This window comes from Pelodiscus sinensis, chromosome 17 (genome assembly GCF_052426305.1).
Source record: "Pelodiscus sinensis isolate ZL-2025 chromosome 17, ASM5242630v1, whole genome shotgun sequence".
Classification (NCBI taxonomy): domain Eukaryota; kingdom Metazoa; phylum Chordata; order Testudines; family Trionychidae; genus Pelodiscus; species Pelodiscus sinensis.
In genome coordinates this window covers 2,669,757-2,692,069 of record NC_143068.1, presented here as the reverse complement: position 1 = coordinate 2,692,069, position 22,313 = coordinate 2,669,757, and the positions used below count along the sequence as shown (strand labels likewise).

At 44.0% G+C, this 22,313-nt stretch overlaps 1 protein-coding gene across 3 annotated transcripts in view; it reads left to right on the top strand.

Annotated features, from left to right (window-relative positions):
* SAMHD1 (SAM and HD domain containing deoxynucleoside triphosphate triphosphohydrolase 1) overlaps positions 1 to 20,137 on the top strand; it is a 46,780-nt gene extending 26,643 nt beyond the window's left edge. The window contains exons 10-16 of one of the 3 annotated variants that reach the window (XM_075901479.2): positions 2,402 to 2,493; positions 6,088 to 6,203; positions 10,981 to 11,120; positions 12,313 to 12,408; positions 15,247 to 15,351; positions 15,675 to 15,812; positions 18,459 to 20,137. In XM_075901479.2, the coding sequence (XP_075757594.1) occupies positions 2,402 to 2,493; positions 6,088 to 6,203; positions 10,981 to 11,120; positions 12,313 to 12,408; positions 15,247 to 15,351; positions 15,675 to 15,812; positions 18,459 to 18,587 (816 nt within the window). In that variant the 3' untranslated portion in view covers positions 18,588 to 20,137. The remainder of the gene's footprint in view (positions 1 to 2,401; positions 2,494 to 6,087; positions 6,204 to 10,980; positions 11,121 to 12,312; positions 12,409 to 15,246; positions 15,352 to 15,674; positions 15,813 to 18,458) is intronic. The other 2 variants (XM_089769635.1, XM_075901481.2) reach the window with 2 other exon arrangements.
* The last annotated feature ends 2,176 nt before the right edge of the window (positions 20,138 to 22,313 follow it).

Genomic DNA, 22,313 nt, shown 5'->3' with positions numbered 1-22,313 from the left:
AACTTCCAGCGGCAAAGCTCTTTTCTCTTGCATTGTTAGAATGTAGTATATGATTCCTCGAAAATTATTTTCAAAATCGATCCTCTTTGTTGCTCAGTCACCTTAGAATCATAGGACTGGAAGGGACCTCGAGAGGTCATCGAGTCCAGCCCCCCGCCCTCAAGGCAGGACCAAGCTCCGTCTACACCATCCCTGACAGATGTCTATCTAACCTGTTCTTAAATATCTCCAGAGAGGGAGATTCCACCACCTCCCTTGGCAATTTATTCCAATATTTGACCACCCTGACAGTTAGGAATTTTTTCCTAATGTCCGATCTAAACCTCCCTTACTGCACTTTAAGCCCATTACTCCTTGTCCTGTCCTCAGAAACCAAGAGGAACAAATTTTCTCCTTCCTCCTTGTGACACCCTTTTAGATATTTGAAAGCCGCTATCATGTCCCCCCTTAATCTTCTTTTTTCCAAACTACACAAGCCCAGTTCATGAAGCCTGGCTTCATAGGTCATGTTCTCTAGACCTTTAATCATTCTTGTCGCTCTTCTCTGTACCCTTTCCAATTTCTCCACATCTTTCTTGAAATGTGGCGCCCAGAACTGGACACAGTACTCTAGCTGAGGGCTAACTAGTGCAGAGTAGAGCGGCAGAATGACTTCACGAGTTTTGCTTACAACACACCTGTTAATACAGCCTAGAATCATATTTGCTTTTTTTTGCAACAGCATCACACTGACTCATATTCAACTTGTGGTCCACTATGACCACTAGATCCCATTCCGCCATGCTCCTTCCTAGACAGTCGCTTCCCATCTTGTATGTATGGAACTGATTGTTCCTTCCTAAGTGGAGCACTTTGCATTTCTCTTTCTTAAACCTCATCCTGTTTACCTCTGACCATTTCTCTAACTTGCTAAAGTCATTTTGAATTATGTCCCTATCCTCCAAAGAAGTTGCAACCCCACCCAGTTAGGTATCATCTGCAAACTTAATAAGCGTACTCTCTATCCCAATATCTACATCATTGATGAAGATATTGAACAGTACGGGTCCCAAAACAGACCCTTGAGGAACTCCACTTGTTATCCCTTTCCAGCAGGATTTAGAACCGTTAACAACAACTCTCTGACTACGGTTATCCAGCCACTTATGCACCCACCTTATCGTGGCCCTATCTAAGTTATATTTGCCTAGTTTATCAATAAGAATATCGTGCGAGACCGTATCAAATGCCTTACTAAAGTCTAGGTATATGACATCCACCGCTTCTCCCTTATCCACAAGGCTCGTTATCCTATCAAAGAAAGCTATCAGATTAGTTTGGCATGACTTGTTCTTCACAAACCCATGCTGGCTATCCCCTATCACTTTATTACCTTCCAAGTGTTTGCATATGATTTTCTTAATTACCTGCTCCATTATCTTCCCTGGGACAGACGTTAAACTGACCGGTCTGTAGTTTCCTGGGTTGTTCTTATTCCCCTTTTTATAGATGGGCACAATATTTGCCCTTTTCCAGTCTTCTGGAATCTCCCCTGTCTGCCATGATTTTTCAAAGATCATAGCTAAAGGCTCAGATACCTCCTCTATCAGCTCCTTGAGTATCCTGGGATGCATTTCATCAGGACCTGGTGACTTGCTGACATCTAACTTTCCTAAGTGATTTTTAACTTGTTCTTTGTGTATCCTATCTTCTAAACTTACCCTCTCTCTGCTTGTATTCACTACGTTAGGCACACCTCCAGACTTCTCGGTGAAGACCGAAACAAAGAAGTCATTGAGCATCTCCGCCATTTCCAAGTTTCCTGTTACTGCTTCGCCTTCCTCACTGAGCAGTGGTCCTACCCTGTCCTTGGGCTTCCTCTTGCTTTTAATGTATTTATAAAAGGTCTTCTTGTTTCCCTTTATGCCTGTAGCTAGTTTGAGCTCATTTTGTGCCTTTGCCTTTCTAATCTTGCCCCTGCATTCCCGTGTTGCTTGCCTATATTCATCCTTTGTTAGTTGTCCTAGTTTCCATTTTTTATATGACTCCTTTTTTATTTTGAGATCGTGCAAGATCTCCTTGTTAAGCCAAGCTGGTCTTTTGCCATATTTTCTATCTTTCCTACACAGCGGAATTGTTTGCTTTTGGGCCCTTAACAACGTCCCTTTGAAATACTTACGGTCTCTTTAATCACAGCTATGGAAGCCAGAATAGAAGAAGCACAGTAAAAATGGGACTGTACGCACATCATAACAAATCCAGATGTAGAAGCTGCTCCTGACTTCAGAATAGCGAATATCACCCATTTTGTTGTACGGTGGAAACTGAACTGTGACAGTTGCATTCTTTTGAATCCTGAGTGTAGTACACAGTAGACTTAAGTCAATATAGAAATAAAAAGTAACTTCATCTTTTGATACAGGAGGTTGGAAATCTATATGACATGTTCCATACACGGAACTGCTTGCACCGCAGAGCTTACCAGCACAAGGTTGGCAACATCATTGAAACCATGTAAGTGTCTGTTGTATATTTTGAATGTTCATGGCTAAGACTAGTATTTTATCATGGAATCTGTGACTTGCAGAGACCTCTGTGACTTCAGCCAGTGGCAACAGGGAGTTGTAGGGCCCCCATAGTGGCTGGGAACTATGAGTATCTCCCACTGCCTCAGGCGGCAGGACCCTCTGGAGTGCCAGCCATTGCAGGTGGTGGAGGTATTCTGCAGCTCTTGGGAGCCCTGGGCTGCAAGAGGGCCCTGGAGCGTCAACTCCCTAGGGGCGTTGGAGGCCCCTTGAGCTCTGAGTGGGGAGCCTAGCATCACACGGGCTCTTTTTCAGGGGAAAAGGCAATACACTGTTTATTGAGAATACAGTAGAGAAGCAGTTAGCATCTGCTTTATGACGACACACACACACACATACCCCTGCAGATGGTGCATAGTTACCAGTCCATGGTGGCTCAAGTCAGTCTTACTGGCAAGGCTGACTGAGTGAGGAGTTGGGGGTCTTCTGATTGCGACTCGAGGCTCCTCCGAGGTTTGGCTTGCAGTACTGAACCCAGAGTCCCGTGGCAAGGGCTTCCTTGCTTATCCATATCCATTCCCATTTGGGTCTATGGATACTGCAGTGTCATGCTGCCGTCATCCACCCTTAGGAGGTTCTAATCTGTGTTTTTGGGAGTTATCCTTTGGTGATTGTCAGGCCGCCCATCGTTGTCTCACTCTTGGGAGGCTCTCTGCCTGTCTCCAAGGTCGCCAATGCTGCCAGTTTTTAATTCAGCCTCAAAACACAATGCATGTTTCCTCGTTATCTTCAAAGTTTCCACTTCTTGATTACCTGGGCACCTGTGCTGGCTTTCACACACTCACACAGCCTTCACTCACACCACACAATTGTACAGAGTTTCAGATGTGATCAAGAATTACTAGAAGACAACTTAGTTTGATGCAGAGATGAGGTACAACTTAATTTGTAATGCTAACAGGGAGCAAGGCCTTACAGTAAACACCTAATCAAGAGAGAGAGAAATAGAAGCATACCGAACTTATAAGCAAGTCATTATACATGAAATCATTATGCATCATACTTCTAGTCTGATACCCAATACTAACCAATATGAAAATATACATTTTTTGCTACACTGCAGCTGCCCAGTCATTGTGGGCAGTGTGGGGACTCCACAGCTCCCCTTTTTGTCATGGATATTTTGGTAAATTCAGGGGCAGGTCTTAAGCTTCTGTGAGTTATTTTTGTTGCCGAGGATTGGTCTGTGACTTTTATTAAAAATATCCAGGACACAGTCTTAGCCTCATTCCTGGTAAGTTGCTGAGATGAATGAAAACCTGCAGTTAGGGTTTCTGTGGAACCAAGCATGTGTATTTGTCTCTGTAGAAGGCACAATGAAGTTTTCTAAATGCAGTTTTATAGGATCCTCTATACCCTAATTTCTGAGCATGCCATGGTCCACTCATCACACTAAAATATAGCCTGCCACCTTTTGGTTCTAAATAAACGGATTCTTTTTTTTAAAGAGACTAATGCATTTAAAAAAAAAAATCAATCTGAGCTCAATATCTTTCCAACTACTAGAAATACCTTCATTCCTCTGAACTTCAGTAGTCATAAACAGATTTAGCAGAACATTTTTGGGATATATAAATAAGAAGATAGAAAGTGGTGTACAATTCACTGATTTCCATTGGGTTACTCAAGACTTAACTTTAAATACACGTTTAAAGTTCTGCAGTGGTGGAGGTTGTGCTTTTGTTCATAAATAGAAATCACAAAAAAGGGTATAAGAGCTCTTTCTGACCATACTGAGAACTCAGATTGGCAGCAGATTGATCAATCCCAGTAATAGAGCAGATGTCTTTTGTGACCAGTTGCCTCGCTGAGGATGTCATCTGATGTCCTGAGATACCTGGGCACCCTTGCTGAGCTCTTAAGCCTCCTCCAGCACACACCCAACTACATAACAATATGGTCATGGAGGTCAGCTCTGGCAAGGCTCAGTTTAAGGGACTTGCCCCCCAGCTCTCAGGTGCCCACCTCACTAAGAGTGCAGACTCAAAGTTATATGAAATTCACCTCCTCCCTCAATCTGCGTAGCCTCTTCTCCCCCATCTCCCACTATGAACTGTACAAATGGGGTTCTGTTATATTAAATGTTATGAATAAGAGATAAGTTTAACTACAAAAGGTGCATTTCACTTGAGTATAAGGGATAGCAAATAGAACAAAGAAAATTACTAAGTGAATAAAACAAAGTATCCAAATGATGCTTGATTCACTAAAGAATTTGGTTATAAATAGTAGTTCCTTGCTCTAGCTATTTTGTTGCAAGCAGATTACAGAAAGTCTTGAAAGGCAGTTGTCTAGACCTGCAACTTGAGACCTCAGGTATTATGAGCTGGTCGCCATTCCAGCATGGGCCCACTCTTCTTCCCCCATGTCAGTTCTTGCTTCAAAGTGTTTTTCAGTGTCTCTTTGCAAGGGGAGGCAGAGGAGAATCCCGGTGTCCCCTGCCATATACAGCAGTCATGTGAGGCAGGAATCCGGCCTTCCAGTGGCAAAGCACTAGCATTCTAAGAGGAGTCCACTGTCAGGTGTCTTTGCAGGGCTGTGGCAGCCATTACTCGTGGGCTGTTCTGAGAGTCCATAGGAAGGCTAGGCTCTTTTACACGTCTGGGCTAACGGGCCATCAGCCCTGGCTGACTTTTAGTTGTTGTATCTGAAGGTCTAGTTGTGGGTGGTGCACAAAGTAGCACACATGTAATGCAGATACACAATCAATATTCCTAACTTCAGATACAGAGATGATACAGGCAAACAAATGGGATAATCACATTCAGTAAATCATAACCTTTCCAGCGATACCATACATATGCCATCTGCCATAAAATACATCTTAGTTATGTCACATTCATAGCATGAGCAAATTTTCATAAAGAATATAGAGTGCAATGTCACACTCTTCATACTGCCTTTTTCTCCATAGATGCTGGATGTCTTTGAATTTGCAATTTAGGAGGAGCTTAACTATTTTACAAAAATTGTCTTTTTAAATCATTTTTGCCACATATGTAGTTATGACATATTGATACACTAATACATAGAACTTATATGGCACCTTGTCTCTAAAAATGCTTTACAGACATTCATCCAGCTTAGTTATTAATTCATGGAGTATTTAGTTACCACCAAGTGTGTTCTGCTGTGCAGTACTTCTGCATTACAACAGTCTGAGCATTGGTCATTGACCTCCAGACTCCTATAGTCAACCAAATAGCAACGCCAAACATTCAGTCTGAAGCACTACATAGAAATAAATTTCTAGCTCATCCAAATTACAGGTTTTTAAGTGAAAGCACTTAACTAGTTAACTAGTCAAAAGGTTGGTTATTTACTGTCTGTCAGTGCACAAGCTTGAGCAACCATGCTTAGTTACAAGCCCAGTTTAGTCAATGGAAGATGTTGCAGTATCACTGACTTCTCCTGGCTTTGTGTCTGCAATGATTATTTGCTAATGGTACATTATTTGTAAACATTGTGGCTTTTTACTTTCTCTTTTTAAAACACTAAATCTATATCCCGTGTTTCAAAATAGGATTACAGATGCCTTCCTAAAAGCAGATCCCTATATTAAAATAGCAGGCGCTGGAGGAAAACACTACAAAATTTCTACAGCAATGGAGGATATGGAAGCTTACACCAAACTGACAGGTAAACTTTCATTGGTGACATGTTCATGACAGCTTACATGGTGTATCTATTTAAAGTAAGTGAGGCAGAATCTGAATTTTTAAAATTTGCACATAGTTTTGTCTTTAAATGTTCACACTTATGAGGCATGGAATGTGTCAGACAATTATTAACTACAGTTGACTTGTAGGTTTTAGGGCCTACATGTAGTCTGATATCCTGTACGTTGCAGGCCACAGAACCTTGCTCACCCCTTCCTGCAATAGTCCTATAACCTCTGAGTGAGTTAATGAAGTCCTCAGATCTTGATTTGAAGACTTCAAGTTACAGAAAATCCACCATTTACTTTAGATCAGACCAGCAAGTGGCCTGTGCCCTGTGTCACACAAAAAGGTGAAAAACCTCTTTCAGCCTGGACTGAAGAAAAATTCCTGACCTCAAATGTGGTGATCATTAAAGCCTAGTGCATGTGGGCAAGACCCACCTGTTAGACACCTGAAGGAGAATTCTTTGTAGCAACTCAAGCCACTTCATCTAGTATCCCATCTCTGGCCTCTGGAGATACTTGTTAGTGGTCACAGATGGGGTGTATGCCTTTGTAGGCAGCCTCATCACACCATCCCCTCATAAACTTAGCATTACTTCCCATGAATGTAAACAATCCCATGAATGCAAACAAGTTTATTTCTGTAAGCAGCTGGTTGAAAAAGAAGTTGGACTGAGTGGACTTGGAGGCTAACTGAGCACTGTACACTTTGTATTCTTTGGTAATTGAAATAAATAAATATTAAAAGATAGAACATCCAAGAATATTTATAAGAAGTTGAAATTGGTATTCTGTGTTAACAGCATGATTAAAACGGCAATTAATGGGATTAGTGGTGACTTTTTTAATCTTGCAGCTAATTATGATTATTATTTTTTAATAGTTTGACAGTCCTAATTTGTAGAGTGCAATTGTAACTCCCCTTAGCCTTCATTTTGTTAGACTATATAAGCTAAGCTCCTTAAAATCTGCTCTTATAAGGTAGACACTCCATTCCTAGTAGCCCTCTCTGCATTTGTCCCAGTTTGGATTCCTCTCTTTCTTAAGCATGGTTGCACACAGTACAAGTGACTCCCACACTTAGGACCTAATTGGTTCCTGGAGAACCATTGCAAGTCGTGCCGTTGTAAGCCAAACCCTTTTTCCCCATAGGTGCAATGATAAAAATGGAGATTCCATTCTGGCCCCCTTTGCTCCTGGGAGTTGTAGTCCACAGCATGCTGGGCCCAGAGCTGGTGGGGGCTGTGCCAGGTGGAGGCAGCGCGGCACAAGCTGCTCGCAGAGCCGGCTGGGGGCTGTGCCGGGTGGACACTACAATTGTGTAGCTTATTTCAAAATTGGGAGTGCCCACACAGCACTTACTTTGAAATAGGGCACTCTTCCTCAGACTTCCCTTACTCCTTGTACAACGAGGGTTACAGGAGTCGGAGTAAGAAGTCCTCCAGCTTGACAGTATTTTGACATTATTTCAAAATAAGTGCCTGCTGCGTAGACGTAGATAAGTTATTTCAAAATAACGTTGCTGTGTAGACGTATCCTAAGACTGAACAGGGGGAAGGATTGAGCCCAAGCTAGGAGGCTGCTTAGCTTGTGCAATGAATGTTTAGAAAAACTGTTCAGAGTGATAGAGATGCAGCTGTGTTAGTCTGGCCTTGCTGAAACAACAGACAGGACTATGCAGCACTTTCAAGACTAACAGGGTTTATTAAACCATCCTGTTAGTCTTTAACGTGCTGCATAGTCCTGTCTTTTGGTCAGAGTAAGACTGTGCCATCTAATAAGTTTCTTAGTGGCTTAGGGTCAGCTGGCATGCTCTGTTTATTTTGGTTTAGTAATTTATTTTGATCCGTCTGTTTTCATTTGCCATCACTTAAATATAACAAGTATAAAAAGACTTTTCATGAAGCCCAGTGTAAATAATTGCTACCTGGAGGAGGAGGAGCAGCCACTGTGCATGTGTCTGAATGATAAAGGGGACTGACCTTATGATCTTTCTCTGTGTAAAATGTTTTCATAGGGTAAGATGGATTTATTTGGGGGTTTGGTCCTGGGTGGCACAAATAGCTCTGAAACTGAGCTCTCCCAGAGCTGAGCTGGCTCAGTGTCTATGGTGCTCTGTGGGTGGAGGGGAAAGGAGATAACCCCAACTCTGTGCCTTGGCTGGGGCAGACCAGAGCTTCTGGCCCAGCCAGAGAGAGTGATGAGGAGCCCCAGAGGGCAGGAATGCGGGTTCAGTGGCTACATCGGCACATTGAGGGCTAACCCCAACGGGACTTCTGTGATCTAACCCAGCACAGAGCTTGGGCAGCATTCCTACTAATTTTGAGAGGTTCAGCTTTTCTGATCGTGACTGACACTACAGCAGTGTGTTATATCCGGACTCAGCCCTTTTATCGAGAAGCAGATAAAGCAGATTAGCGTTGGATTTGATGCCTGTAACCTGTTAATCCCAAAGTGCTTTTAGCAGACTGGCAGCATGTTCTGGCAAATCATCTCGACAGACAGTAGCTTCTTTAGACCCACTATTGAGGACTCGGTCTCCTCCACCAGGGCTCAAGCAGCTTCTGCAGCCTCTTTGAGAAGTGTCCCGCTAGTGGAATTCTGTGCATGCCCTTCTCAAACACTACTCCCTAGTAGAATCAGCAAGTTCTGATGCTTGCTTTGCCACAGTTGTGTTGTGTTCTTTGCAAGAATTGACTTCTAGCACCCACATCCTGTGATCTAGGTCATTGCTTCTGAACCAGATAGTGGAATGTACATGGATAAGCCCCCGAAGACACAAGTTACTTACCTTACAGCAGGGGTGTCCAAACTTTTTTCAAAGAGGGCCAGATTTGATGAAGTGAACATGCGTGAGGGCCGACCATTTTGCCTGACATTCTTTGAACCATTAAAATTAAATGCAAATTAAATATTTTATGCAAAGTTTATTGCAAACGGCAAACGACATAACACCAACTATACATGTTGGGCTCGTCTACACTGGCCCCTTTTCCAGAAGGGGCATGTAAATTTCACCTATCGTAGTAGGGAAATCCGCGGGGGATTTAAATATCCCCCGCGGCATTTAAATAAAAATGTCCGCTGCTTTTTTCCGGCTTTTAAAAAAGCCGGAAAAGAGCGTCTACACTGGCCCCGATCCTCCGGAAAAAGCGCCCTTTTCCGGAGGCTCTTATTCCTACTTTAAATATCCCCCGCGGATTTCCCTACTACGAAAGGTGAAATTTACATGCCCCTTCCGGAAAAGGGGCCAGTGTAGACGTAGCCGTTGTGTCCAAATATATTTATAACTGATTTAGACCAACTGACATTAACTGAGATTTTACAATGTATTCATCTCAATTGAAAAAAAAAACTTGCCTACACTAATGTGAAGGGTGAAACTGAGATCTGGACTGCAGCACATAGGCTAGGTCTGGTTCAAAGGCAGTCCCTGATCTCAGCAGCTGCGGAGTCCGTCCCTGATCTCAGCAGCTGCGGAGTCCGTCCCTGCACTCTCAGCCCCAAGGTAGAGGGCTTGCAGGGTCAGAGGCGGGCGGAGAGCGCAGGGCACGCTGGCCTGACGGCTGCCCGGGGGCAGGGCGAACCCGTAGCCAAGCGGGGGAGCGGGGCTGCGGACGTGCCCTACTTGGTGGACTTTAGGACCGCAGCGGCCGCCATGGAAGGCGGCGGCACGGCCGGAAGCGGCGCCAGTCAGAGGAGCGCCGGGGAGCCAGGAGAGGGGGAGGAAGCGGGGGCTGTCCCTGCACTCTCAGCCCCAAAGCGGAGTGCAGGGGCAGGGTTTGGGACCGCAGCGGCGGCGGCGACCCGAAGCGGCGCACTGAGCGCGCCGGTTAAAAAAAGCACCGGGGAGCCGGGAGAAGCGGGGGGCCGTATTAAATCCGACCGCGGGCCGCATTTGGCCCGCGGGCCGGACTTTGGACATGCCTGCCTTACAGCAACTGAGGTTTTTTTGATGTGTTGTCCATATATACCATGACTTGCCTCCCTCCTCCTGCTACTGTACTACAGTCTGGTAGCACTGGGATTTTGTATCCTCAGAGGAATGAGGGGATGGTTGGGGTCACTCCACCTTTAGGACAGTTACAGCCACACACAGACATTGCTGCCTGAAAGACTCCAAGCAGAAATCTGGGGGGTGCATGTTTCACCATCAGTGGAAACACATCAAAGAACCAGATCGAGATAAGCAATCACTCTTTCCCCTGCACATCTCTTGTAAAATGTACTGGTTACTGTTTGCACTAGTGCAGCTTGCTGTGTGGGGAGGGTGGGAAATGGCCTTTAGTTGCCAGCATCCATAATCCTAGGCATTGCATCTGCATACATGATAATACCACTTGGTCTAAGTTAGTTGGCTCCCTGTAACATGTAGCACTTTCCATGCTTTACTTGGGAAAATAGCGTTGTGTTCTGTAATGCTTGAGGACTGGCATGTGCGAAGATCTGCAGTGAAAGAGGGTGGGTAACTCTGAAGCTGTTCAACTTTGTCCTTAAGGTGGGAGGTCAGCAAACCTCTGCTTCCACATTGATATTATGGCACTGTGCAAAGCCTGTGGCAGCCCACACTATTCTGGAACTAACTTTGAAATTGTTGGGCTAGGGTGCTGGGTAGTTCGTTGAAAATGGTGTTTCCATTTCTTGGCACGTGGGCTAGATTTTCTGCAGAGATCTGTGCATAGGTGCACAGTTTATCTGTGCTGCAACAATTGGTACGTGGCTATGTAAAGGAAATGTATTTAACTTTGACAGATAACATCTTTCTGGAGATTCTGTACTCGAGTAATAAAGAGCTGGCTGAGGCACGAGAAATTTTGCGTAAAATAGAACTACGTGATCTTTACAAGTATTTAGGAGAGACTCGGACTGAACCAGGAAAAGAAATTACAGAGGTAAGCAGCATTCTTAATCCAATCTCTATTGATAGAGGACTCCAAACTCTGCTCTCTCTCTTAAATATGCAATTCTAATTAGTCTGCTAATTTGTCTGTCTGACTGTAACTCTTAAAATTGCTTGGACCAGTTGTGAATTGCCGGTCTTCTTCAAAGCTCAGCCATTAAGTGTATGAAGGACTACTACATGGAGGAATCCAAGGGGAAGGATACGTGCTTTTTGATTAAAAAAAAGATCCTCTGCTGTGCTGAGGACTTTTTGGGATACTTTTATTTCAGATAACATGTGCCCTGCAAAAACATAGGGAATGCCATGTCAAAAGACTTCACTTTGGCATGAAAACCAACACCATTTGAATACAAGGGAACAGTAACAGTGTTCACCAGGGTTCACCAGAATCTGGTGCAATTTTGGCTCCAAGTCTTCCTCAGAGTGGCTTTGGTTTTTTTTTAATGTGGTATGGCTGAGTTAGCATTCAGTACTGCTACAGTTTTCAGTTACTCCATGAGCACAAGCAGCAGGGGTCTGTGTGGTCTAATGTTCAATGCTGGTGACAAACTGTGGTGATGCTCTGATAGCAGCAAAAACAGGTGGATTTCCAGCAGTGACAAAATACTTGCATCCGTTGTCAACATTGCAAACAAACTCTGCAAGAACTGTCTGGTCTGTCTGTGTAGAACCAGTTGAGGAAGTTGCCTTATTTAATGGGAAACTGGCTAATGTGCTTAAAGGCACACCCTGGAGGTCAGTTTCCTTCTGTTTGAGGGCCAGTAGATTACCCTAGTCACCAGAGATTTTTGTTACTCTCTATGGGACCATCTAAAACCAGCAGCATGGTAGTGTGTGTCTGGCCAATGTCATGGTTATCATGGAACATGTTTGTCCCTCAAAGTTAGTCTTGCATGCAGGTTTTAGTCCCTCTGCTGAGACACTTTCTGTATAGCTTCACCTAGTCATGCGAACAGTCTTCAGTCGCAGTCATGCTCTGTTAACGCAGATGGAAATCTCCTTCACTTGAACTTTTCTTTTGAAAGGTGAATTATTTACATCAAAGCTGGTTTTTAAAGTAATCTACCCTTCTCTCAACCAGCCTGGATGCATGGCAGCCTTCTCCCTATAGACGTGGGTTCAGTTGCACAAGTCTGGAACTGGTTGTGCTTGGCTAGAACTGCAAGTTTTCTGTCTTTCAGGAGCAGTATGACAGGCTGCCAGCTGACATTGTTGCTTCCAGGCCAAGGAACGCGCCTCAGGATGTTGAGTTGTATGCTGCAGACTTTATAGTTGATGTAAGTGTGTCCTTCCTGAGCAAGCTTAGTGTAAAAGAAATGCTCCAAGTGTCCCATGTAAAAGTTTGCAGATAAAGCTGAGCACACTTTATATTCAAAATAAGAAACTGATTTGTCCTATTTGAACTGTAACTGTACAGTGCAGGGACATTGTAAGGTACAAGGTAACCCTCAGTGTGTTCCCATCCCTCTTTAATGCATACAGTTGCTATTTAGGGTCTAGCAGTTTCCCTGTATTATGGTTTGCAAACATTTTCATACTGTGGATTATATGTTAAGACTGCCTTGTGGACACCTCCCTTCCTAGGGCTTCCATGGACCATTTCCCTCTTCGGTTCGTCACCACGTAACATCCCTGTGGCAATGGAGGAGTAATGTTAGGAAAGCATTGAGGAGCTTTTTGTGGTTCCATTGCTGGCAGACTTCCCCACCACAGTGGTAGACCTTTTTTGGTGATTTTTTTTTTCTCTAGTGTCTTTCATCCAGAAGGCATTTCAGAAGTCATAATGGATTTAAGTTATACAGTGAGAAATTATGGGTATGACAAAGTTACCTCTTCCGGACCTGGCAGAAACCAGTACCTGCTGCTTTTCCCTATTGCCTGGTGTGTGTGGATCTGGATTGCCAGTGATGCCTGTCTTGTTTCTCAGGAATAGTTCATGCAAACACAAGGTGTCGCTCAGGGCAAGTTGGTTGCTCGTTGGACGGGAGGGACACTAAAACACAGAACAGAGGTTCTCAAACTGTGCTCCCTGAATAGTTCCCTCTTAGGTGTACATGTGAGTAGATGCGCATGAGAGAATGAACATTGGGCCACTCACCTATTTAGTGGCTTGCAGGCGTGGCTCCACTAATTAGGTGTCTGGACCCTGAACCCTCATATATAAGGTGAGGTGGTGGCCTTAGGAGGAGTAGAGAGTAGGTGGAATGGAGCAGTGTGCTGAAGTGGGGGAAATAAAGGGGAAGCAGTGTGACAAGGAGGAGGGAGGAAAAATTGTTCTCCTTGGCCTCTGAGGACAGGACAAGAAGCAATGGGCTTAAACTGCAGCAAGGGAGGTTTCGGTTGGACATTAGGAAAAACTTCCCAACTGTCAGGGTGGTGAAACACTGGAATAAATTGCCCAGGGAGGTTGTAGAATCTCCATCTCTGGAGATATTTAAGAGCAGGTTGGACAGACACCTGTCAGGGATGGTCTAGAGATGGTGCTTGATCCTGCCATGGGGGCAGGAGACTGGACCTGATGATCTCTCAAGGCCCCTTCCGGTTCTAGTGTTCTATGACAGAAAACAAAATGACAGGAGCTGCTGAGAGCACAGGAATGTGTCCAAAGACAAACTTCAAGAGGGAATAAAAAAACAGAAAAAACTGAAAAAAAAAATAAATATGTATTAAATGATTGTTAATCATTTAAATGATTATTTAATTAGTTTTTAATTGTAGTTGACTTTTTATAATGTTAAAATACACACACCACATACTTATAGAAATAAAATTAAGAGTTCTTGAAAACGGGCATGCTAACTTGAGTGCCATGAAATGCAAAAACCTTTGTAGGTCACTTTTAATGTCAAGAATCAGCCTCCTCTGACAGCAGTCTCATTATTGCTCATGTTCTCATGGTACATTAAGCCCCATGTTGGTGGTAGGCTTGGACTTGAGGGGAACAGTTTTTTCTCCTGGAATATTTAGACCTTGAAAATGGATAGCTATCTACAATTATCACAGACAATGCAACTGAAGTGTTACACCCTCCAGTAGAAAGAGACTGAAGCATTCCTTATTCCTTGAGTTATGCTGTGTTCAGCCACACCTTTGTGACTGGAATATGTCTTTTTATAAGCCATTATCCCTGCACACAGACAGCGTGACCTTGATCGAGACCTTTTCAGAGCTGCTCTACTTGGAAAAGTTCACTTGCTTAAAAAAAACCCATTAGGGTTTAACATTTGTTTCTCCATACTCTGTACTGTGCCTGCACACAAATGTAATGGCCAGCGCTCCAAACTAGCTCTGAGAGCTGAAATCAACCAGTGTCTTCCTGTTCTGTGCATCCCCACTAGTACTAAAGGTTCTGTAAACCAGTTGCTGCCCTCTGGCATACTGATGTAACCCCATTGTCCTCAAAGCATGCCTTCATTTACATCCGAGTCACTGGAAAAAGGAAATGCTTCTCTGAAAGCAAATCAATTTCAGTAAGGAAAGTCTATCTTCTCTTGCCTGCTCTATTCCCCTCCACCTGAAAACAGTCTGTGTTTTCTTAATTCAGATATTCTGGAAAGCAAATAGGAACATTATACATCTTGGATAGAGGGCAGCACTGGTGTGTTAACCTTTCTTTGGTTCAATTGCCAAAACTATCGTGGCTGCACTGTCAAGATATTAAGACAAAATTAAAAATGTATAAGGCTTCCCCTGCTTCTCTTGGCCTGTAACACTTCCTGTTTCCCCAGGAGAATCTCGCTTGTGGTTTTTTATGGGTTCCTGTTCAGAAGCCCCAAACAGATCTGAAAGGTAATCTGTAAATCACTTGCGATTTCCCTCAACTCTGTTTGCTGGGCGCCTCGTTGGCTAATTGCAGATCACATTAAGGTGATACTTCACAAAATTCTTGAAGCTCATCACATCAGGGAACCTAATTTCATAAAATAATTGAGACAGTCTGTATGCAAAAAGATGAACTCTTTCAGTTAATCTAGAGATTTTGAATAATCCCTGCTGTTTCTTAACTACTAATTATAGTGTGTGTCTTGTTAGATTCTTGGTGATCTCAAGTCTAGAAAACTACCCAAAATAGGTATTTGTTCATCTGTGTCCATTTCTGAATTGTCTCCATCAAGGTTATCAATATGGACTATGGAATGAAAGAACAGAACCCTATTGATAAAGTTCGCTTCTATTGCAAGTCTGACCCGAGCCAGGCAGTCAAGATTTCGAAAGAACAGGTAGCTATTGCTTTGCCAGGCAGGATACCAACATACCTGGCTGGCTTTTGAAGGCCTTTCATATAACAGGTTGGGGAAGCATTTCTTTGCAATTATGTGGAGAGGAGGGTGGGAGACTCCACAGTCTGGAGTCTTGGTATTTAACACAGTCTGCCTTAAAACCCATTCCTTGTTCTCATCAGACTATATTTTTTCCAGTTAAATGCACTTTGTGGGACTCCCAATGTTGTGTAATGTAAACTTAATTTTTTCTACTTACATTCATTGGTCAGTTGGCTCTGGGTTCCAAGAAACAGTTCAATTTCTTTTCCTCTATTCAAAAGGTTTCAAGGCTTCTGCCAGAAACATTTGCAGAGCAGCTTATCCGGGTTTATTGCAAAAAAAAGGATGAGAAGAGTTTAGATGCTGCAACAAAGTATTTTATTCAGTGGTGTATGGACATGGATTTTACCAAGCCACAGGTAATGTGCTACTTCATAATCCGCTTCCCAGCTCCAGGCCAGAAGGAACCGTTGTGATCATTTAGACTGGTCTCCTGTGCAACACAGGCCAGAGAACTTGCCCAAAATAATCCCTATGGCATGTGGATTTGGGACTGTTAAAATCTGCACATAGTTAGGGATTTTTACCTGTGAGGCATGGCACGTTCTAACCGAAGGATTGAACTTCGTCCACTGCAAACCCCTGTGTGAACGCCCTTATTTCTGCTGTAGGAGAGCTGTTGTCAGGTAACATACACTGATTGGGAACAGGATTTAGTTGAACTGAAGTGAGACGCTTTTATTCTGAAGTAAGAGCCCCCCCTCCCCCCCGTCTCCCCCCAGTGTAACTAACCGGTGCAAGTTTAGTTTGTAGAGCAGCCCTAGACCACCACCGTGGAGCTCGGTAATTCTCCAAGGAATCATTCAGGCCGATTCCTCTTGTCCCCGCCCATAATGCTTCCTGTTTCCCCGGGAAATGCGCTTTGTTTTTATGATTTTTTTTAATGGGTCCCTGTTCAGGAGCCCCAGTCTCCTGGGGAAACAAGCACTTTCAGCTCTGGTGAGGCCACATCTGGAGTGTTGTGTTCAGTTCTGGGCCCCCCACTACAGAAAGGATGTGGACGCATTGGAGAGGGTCCAGCGGAGGCAACCAAAATGATTAGGGGGCTGGAGCGCTTGACCTACGAGGAGAGGCTGAGGGACTTGGGTCTGTTTAGTCTGCTCTTCTGCAGAGTGAGGGGGGATTTGAGAGCAGCCTGCAACTCCCTGAAGGGGGTTCCAAAGAGGAGGGAGAGAGGCTGTTCTCAGCGGTGGTAGATGGGAGAACAAGCAGCAAAGATCTCGCGTAGCAGTGGGGGAGGTCTAGGTTGGACACTAAGAAAAACTATTTCGCTGGGGGGGGAAATCTCCATCCCTAAAGGTTAAGTCCCAGTTGGGGCTGGTCCTGCTTTGGGCAGGGGGCTGGACTCGATGACTCCTGAGGCCTCTGCCCGCCCTGGGATTCTGTGATTTGACTTGAGCAGGAAGAGGGTAGTGACTCCAAGCACACCTCGTTGTCCCCGCTGCTGTCAGACCTCAGAGCATAGATACTGCGGGGCATGATGGGCATGGAGCACACAGCTGGTCCTTTCTGCGCTTGTGGCTTTTGCAATGGGGGGCAGAGCCCCAGCCAGCTCAGTGGCTCTAGCTGTTGGAGATCTTGAGCCAGTGGATCAAAGACCATCCCTAAGGGACAGAACCTGATCCTGAGGGAAACAGGAACCTCAGGCTCCTGCCAGAGGTGGCAGCTGTAATGTCAGTAGAGCTATCTCAGCACTTCTGGGCCGCCTCTGAGCCAGCATCTCCTTCCCCTGTGCTGCCCCGTGCCTGCCCCTCCTCTGTCATTCATTAGCGAGTGCAGTTATTTATTCCATCACTGTAGCAGAGCAGCTAATACGATGGAAATGATGTAATGAGAATGCAAATTAGGTATTTGACATTTATTGAATATGCAAATCATGGCATTAGATAAGTTGCATTGAACGTCCAGTTTTCTGGGCAGTAATCCTGAGTAGGTGTGACTTGTCCATCAGCTTGGGTACAGACAGCATGACAAGGTGTTTTTCACCAGCAGTAAAAGGTTTTCTCTTAGCGGTTGGTTCTGAATGCTAATAATTCATCTTTGTGTAGGATTAAGCTGTTTCTTTCTGTATTGACTCTTTCAGGCCTAGATGTTCTCTCAGATGCCTTTAGCTGCATAAAATGTAATCTGGAAAGGCTCTGAGAGAAACATGCTCACATCACAGATCAGTTTCATGTCCCATGATACAAAATGTAGAGCGTTAAGTGACTGTTAACGCTTCAGTCCCTTCAGTGTGCCAAAGCGTTAATACCTTGTATTTACTGAGCATTTTTAAAATTAACGTGATAGACCCCAGTGTTTGTTTTCCAGGAGTGTTGAGCACCCACAGCTAATGTGGGTGGTCGTGCAGTACCTCCTGAAATGCAGCCACTGGCGTATGGTTTCCCCAGACACGATCTGCAACTATGGGCATGAGATTTACCTTAGGAGTCATCTTTTTGTGACTGTTCTGGGTTCTAAGAGCAAAACCCATTTCGTTTCTACAGTGTGCTTTGCACGTGAGATTGGTAAAAAGCTTTCACTGCTTCCGGCATCCCTGTGTAATATCGACTTCATCACACAGCCCATTTTGCAGCCAGCACAACCGTTCATTACACCATAGTGTGTCTCAAGGGGTGGGTGAAACATGGCCAGGTCTGTAAAACTGAATGTGGGTGGCCCAGGCCATGGGTTTGCCAGGGTGCTGTACACTTTCTGTTGTGGCCATTTGTTATGGACAGTGGGATGGTAACTGGGCTTACTTGATGTGATGATACACTAAGTGTTTTCTGGCTCACCAACTTCCTGGTGACCAAGCTTTGGGAACCAGCCATATTGTTCAGGTACGTTTTTTTAGCAGAGTCTCACCCTTTTATGGCTCAGTTTTCATCCTTTCTGTTCATAAGCCTAAAATTGAGCTGCTTGGTTTTGTTCTGTTTGTACAGTGAGCTGCTGTTTCCTACAATAAGACAAATTATGAAGTAAGAATGTGCCTGTAAAACTTAATCATTTGAATGACTTTCTAGGATGGTGATGTGGTCGCCCCAGAACTAACTCCAATGAAACCAAGCTGGAATGACCCTGAGGAAGATGAACTGCAAAGTCCAAATGACTGCAGGGAAGCTTCAAAATCCAGAACCAGACTCTTTCAATAACTCATTTGTTAAATGGTGTTTACTTGTAATATTTAAAGTCTTTCCAGGAACAGTTTTATACTGTTCCTTCTAGCCCTTTAAAAATACTTGAAAGGGAACAGCACACTTTTATAAACCTACCTGAAAAGCTTTACAGAGCAAATTTATAATACTGCATATTTTAAGATGCTGTATGTGTACAATAGTGATTTAAAAGCTTTACGTGTATTGATGTTCAAAGGGGAATTTTATATAGTGACCAGTGATGACTTGCAGCAGAACAGAAACAGCTGTTCTAGTGTTTGACTTGAAGGCTATAAGAGTATTGAGGCTGTGTAGCAAGAGCACTTTTCAAAATGAAGGCCTTTGAAAGATCCTAAATGTAGAAAATTAATGTTTCACCATTGTTGGAGTAGAGCTAGCATTTCACTTCAGCAGTTTTGACTTCCTTAAAATCAGAGAACTGTGAGCAGCGAGTGCCCACCTTCCTTTACTGAAGCAAATGTCATAGAGAAAATTGACTAGAGCGTCTCGGTTTTTTTTCCTGTCTCCTACTTCATATTCCTTACTTTTAAGGTAATTGTGATGTCCCATTTTCTAATAGAGCAAAGCATTTAGCTCAGATTTCTTAAGCCTTGCTGAAGTGAAAAAGTGCCTCAGTGAGATGTAGCTTTTTTGTTTTTTCTATTGTTTTTGTGGCTTTACAGTCACTTTTTCCTGTAATTTAAATGTTTTCTTTTGGTTCTTTTCATACAGCACAAATGGGATGGGGACTGATTTGACTTCCGACGGGTGGCTGTCCAATACACAGGCCAAACAAATTAGGCAGATTTTTCTCCAATGTTTCACTTAGCGGTTCTGTAAAACGTACAGAAATGGGATTTTTAAGTTGCCTGTGTCCTTTTTTTAAAGTAGTATCTGAAACAAGAAGAAAACAAATGAACTCTGACTTCAGGAGTCAGACATTGGTCATTAGTGGGTCTGAATCTCAAATCAGTGCAACGAGGTCTGGAGACACTAGCTGTGTTTATATAACATTAACTGTCCCTGCTAGCAATGGCATTTGATAGTGCCCAGATGGAGGCAAGGGATTCGATTGTGCCATAACTCTGCAGTTCTCTGTATGCACTAGCCAACGTGGCCACCAGAGGAGGGGTAAACCCTCCCTTCAGTGCACTACCAGTGGTTCAGATCTCCAAGTGTATGACAAGGTTGTTACCAGGAATCTTCACCGACTTGTGAAGCGCAGATGTAACCGCTCTGGGATAAGCCTTTTGTACTTGACTTCACCAGACTCAGTGAAGCAAGTGTGGTAAAATCCCGTGATTCGAGGCAATTGGAGATATTACATGCAGAATAATTATTAATTTCACAGATCACACTTCAAGGTATTTGCTTATTTGAAACTGTTGAGAGGTGTACTGTACCTCCGAGCTGGATTTTTTTTTAAATAGTTCAAACTGAGCCCTGAGTTGACAAAGAATGTATACATATATTTTTATAACTTTTAATGGTATTGCAACATGGATTGTTTGTATTAAATACAATTAATGCACAGTTAAAATGAAAAATGTCAAGTGCATTTCTTAAAGGCACACATTCATTGCTAAAGCAAGTCTATTTCTCAGCTAAGGGAGCCCAATGTTTAATTACTCTTTCCATCCGTTTCCTCTGCCCTTCATACTTGAGAAATGTTCCTGTGGGGAGAGATGCATTGGCTCTATTCCCAGGCAGTGAGACAACAGGTTATTTTTTAAAATAGTTTCTATCTTTGCACCTCGGTTGTCCTGTAGCTAAACCACATCAACCGCTTCTGCTCAAAACTTGTGCTGAGAGTCTCTCAGATTTGTCCATCCAGCCAGCACCTGGCTTCTTCATTCTGCTGTAGGTAATTTTCCACTCACCATAAAGGTTTGGAGAAAACTGGTTCTAGCTTCAGCCACCCCTCTCCCCCTCTTAGTGGCTTCATTGTATGGTCAGCATAGTTGTTGACTACTCTCCGTTGTCTGTGTGCACGTTATGTGCTGTTAGCCCACAGTGGAGTCCACATTTACAGACAGAAGATTCCGTAACACAGCAATTGTCATAGTAGCAACCATAATTCATTATTTACAGTGCTGTTACCCGGATCATCAATGGCCAAATTTGTAAATATAAATCCGAATTAAGTCTGCCTTGCAGCCTGCTTCCCAATGCTGTTAACACCTGGATCAAATGCCTACTGCTAGAGCCATCTATCCTCCATCCTCAGGGCCTGTCAGAAAAAGGGGAGCTTGCCAGACCTGAGAAGGGGCTCATGAGGATTAATGAATGACTGTATTGGTAATGGTGAGTGCTAGGCCTGTGCCGCATGAGAGTGCACCCAACTAGGGCTAATGTTTGTCTGATATCCTGCTCAATTCAGTCATGGCTGTTCCCTGTAGACCCTATACTGTGTCTCCTGTCACGGGTACCAGCCTAGCTGTTTCCCTGGTAACTTGGACTTTTTAGATTCTTCTTGCTTTGTGTTTTCTTAGGATGGTCTGGTCTGGAAGACGTATCTGGAAGCAGCAGTGAGAGGTATTGAAGTTGTAGCTAGCACTAATGCCCTCACTGGGCAGTGCACAATCCCGGCCAGCCCCATTTCTCCTTCCCTACCCTCTGGCTATGTACTCAGGCTTGCTGGTATAGAAAGACAGGGGCCTGAACCTCAAGTGTCACGCTGTTGAACCAAGTTGAGGGTATATGCCATTACTGTATTACAAAAGTGCATGGCTGCCATCTCTTCACTCTGTCTTCTGTCTCAATGAGATTAAGCAAGGTGAAGCCAAAAACAAAAGATGACCCATTTCTAATCTGCATGGGGATGGGAAGGGAAGAGTGGGATGAGCTCATCCTGCCTCTTGGAGGAAGTGCATTGAACACATAAGACTGGCTGCACGGGCTCACACCAAAGGTCCATCTAGCCCAGTAGCCTGTCTGCCAACAGTGGCCAGCACCAGGTGCCCCAGAGGGGGTGGACTGAAGACAATGATCAAGTGATTTATCTTGTGCCATCTGTCTTCAGCCTCTGACAAACAGAGGCCAGGGACACTGTTTCTACCCCCTGGATAATAGCCTTTTATGGACCTGACCTCCATGAATTTATCTAGCTTCTCTCTAAACTCGTAGGCTGTGTCTACACTGGCCCCCTTTTCCATAAAAGGGATGCTAATGAGACACTTCGGAATTGCAAATGCTGCAGGGGATTTAAATATCCCCCGCGGCATTTGCATGAACATGGCTGCCGCTTTTTTCCGGCTTGGGGTTTTGCCGGAGAAAAGCGCCAGTCTAGACGGGATCTTGGGGAAAATAAGCCCTTTTCCAAAAGATCCCTTATTCTTACTTTGCAATTCCAAAGTGTCTCATTAGCATCCCTTTTACAGAAAAGGGTGCCAGTGTAGAGACAGCTTATAATCCTAGCCTTCACTGCCTCCTCTGGTAGGGAGTTCCACAGGTTGACTATGCCCTGTGTGAAGAACTTTCTTTTATTAGTTTTAAACCTGCTACCTATTAATTTCATTTGGTGTCCTCTGGTTTCTCTATTAAATAACTTTTCTTTATCCGCCCTCTCCACACCACTCATGATTTTATAGACCTCTATCATATCACCCCTCAGTCTCCTCTTTTCTAAACTAAAAAGTCCTGGTCACTTTAGCCTCTCCTCATATGGGACCCGTTCCAAATCCCTAATCATTTTAGTTGCCCTTTTCTGAACCCTTTCCAAGG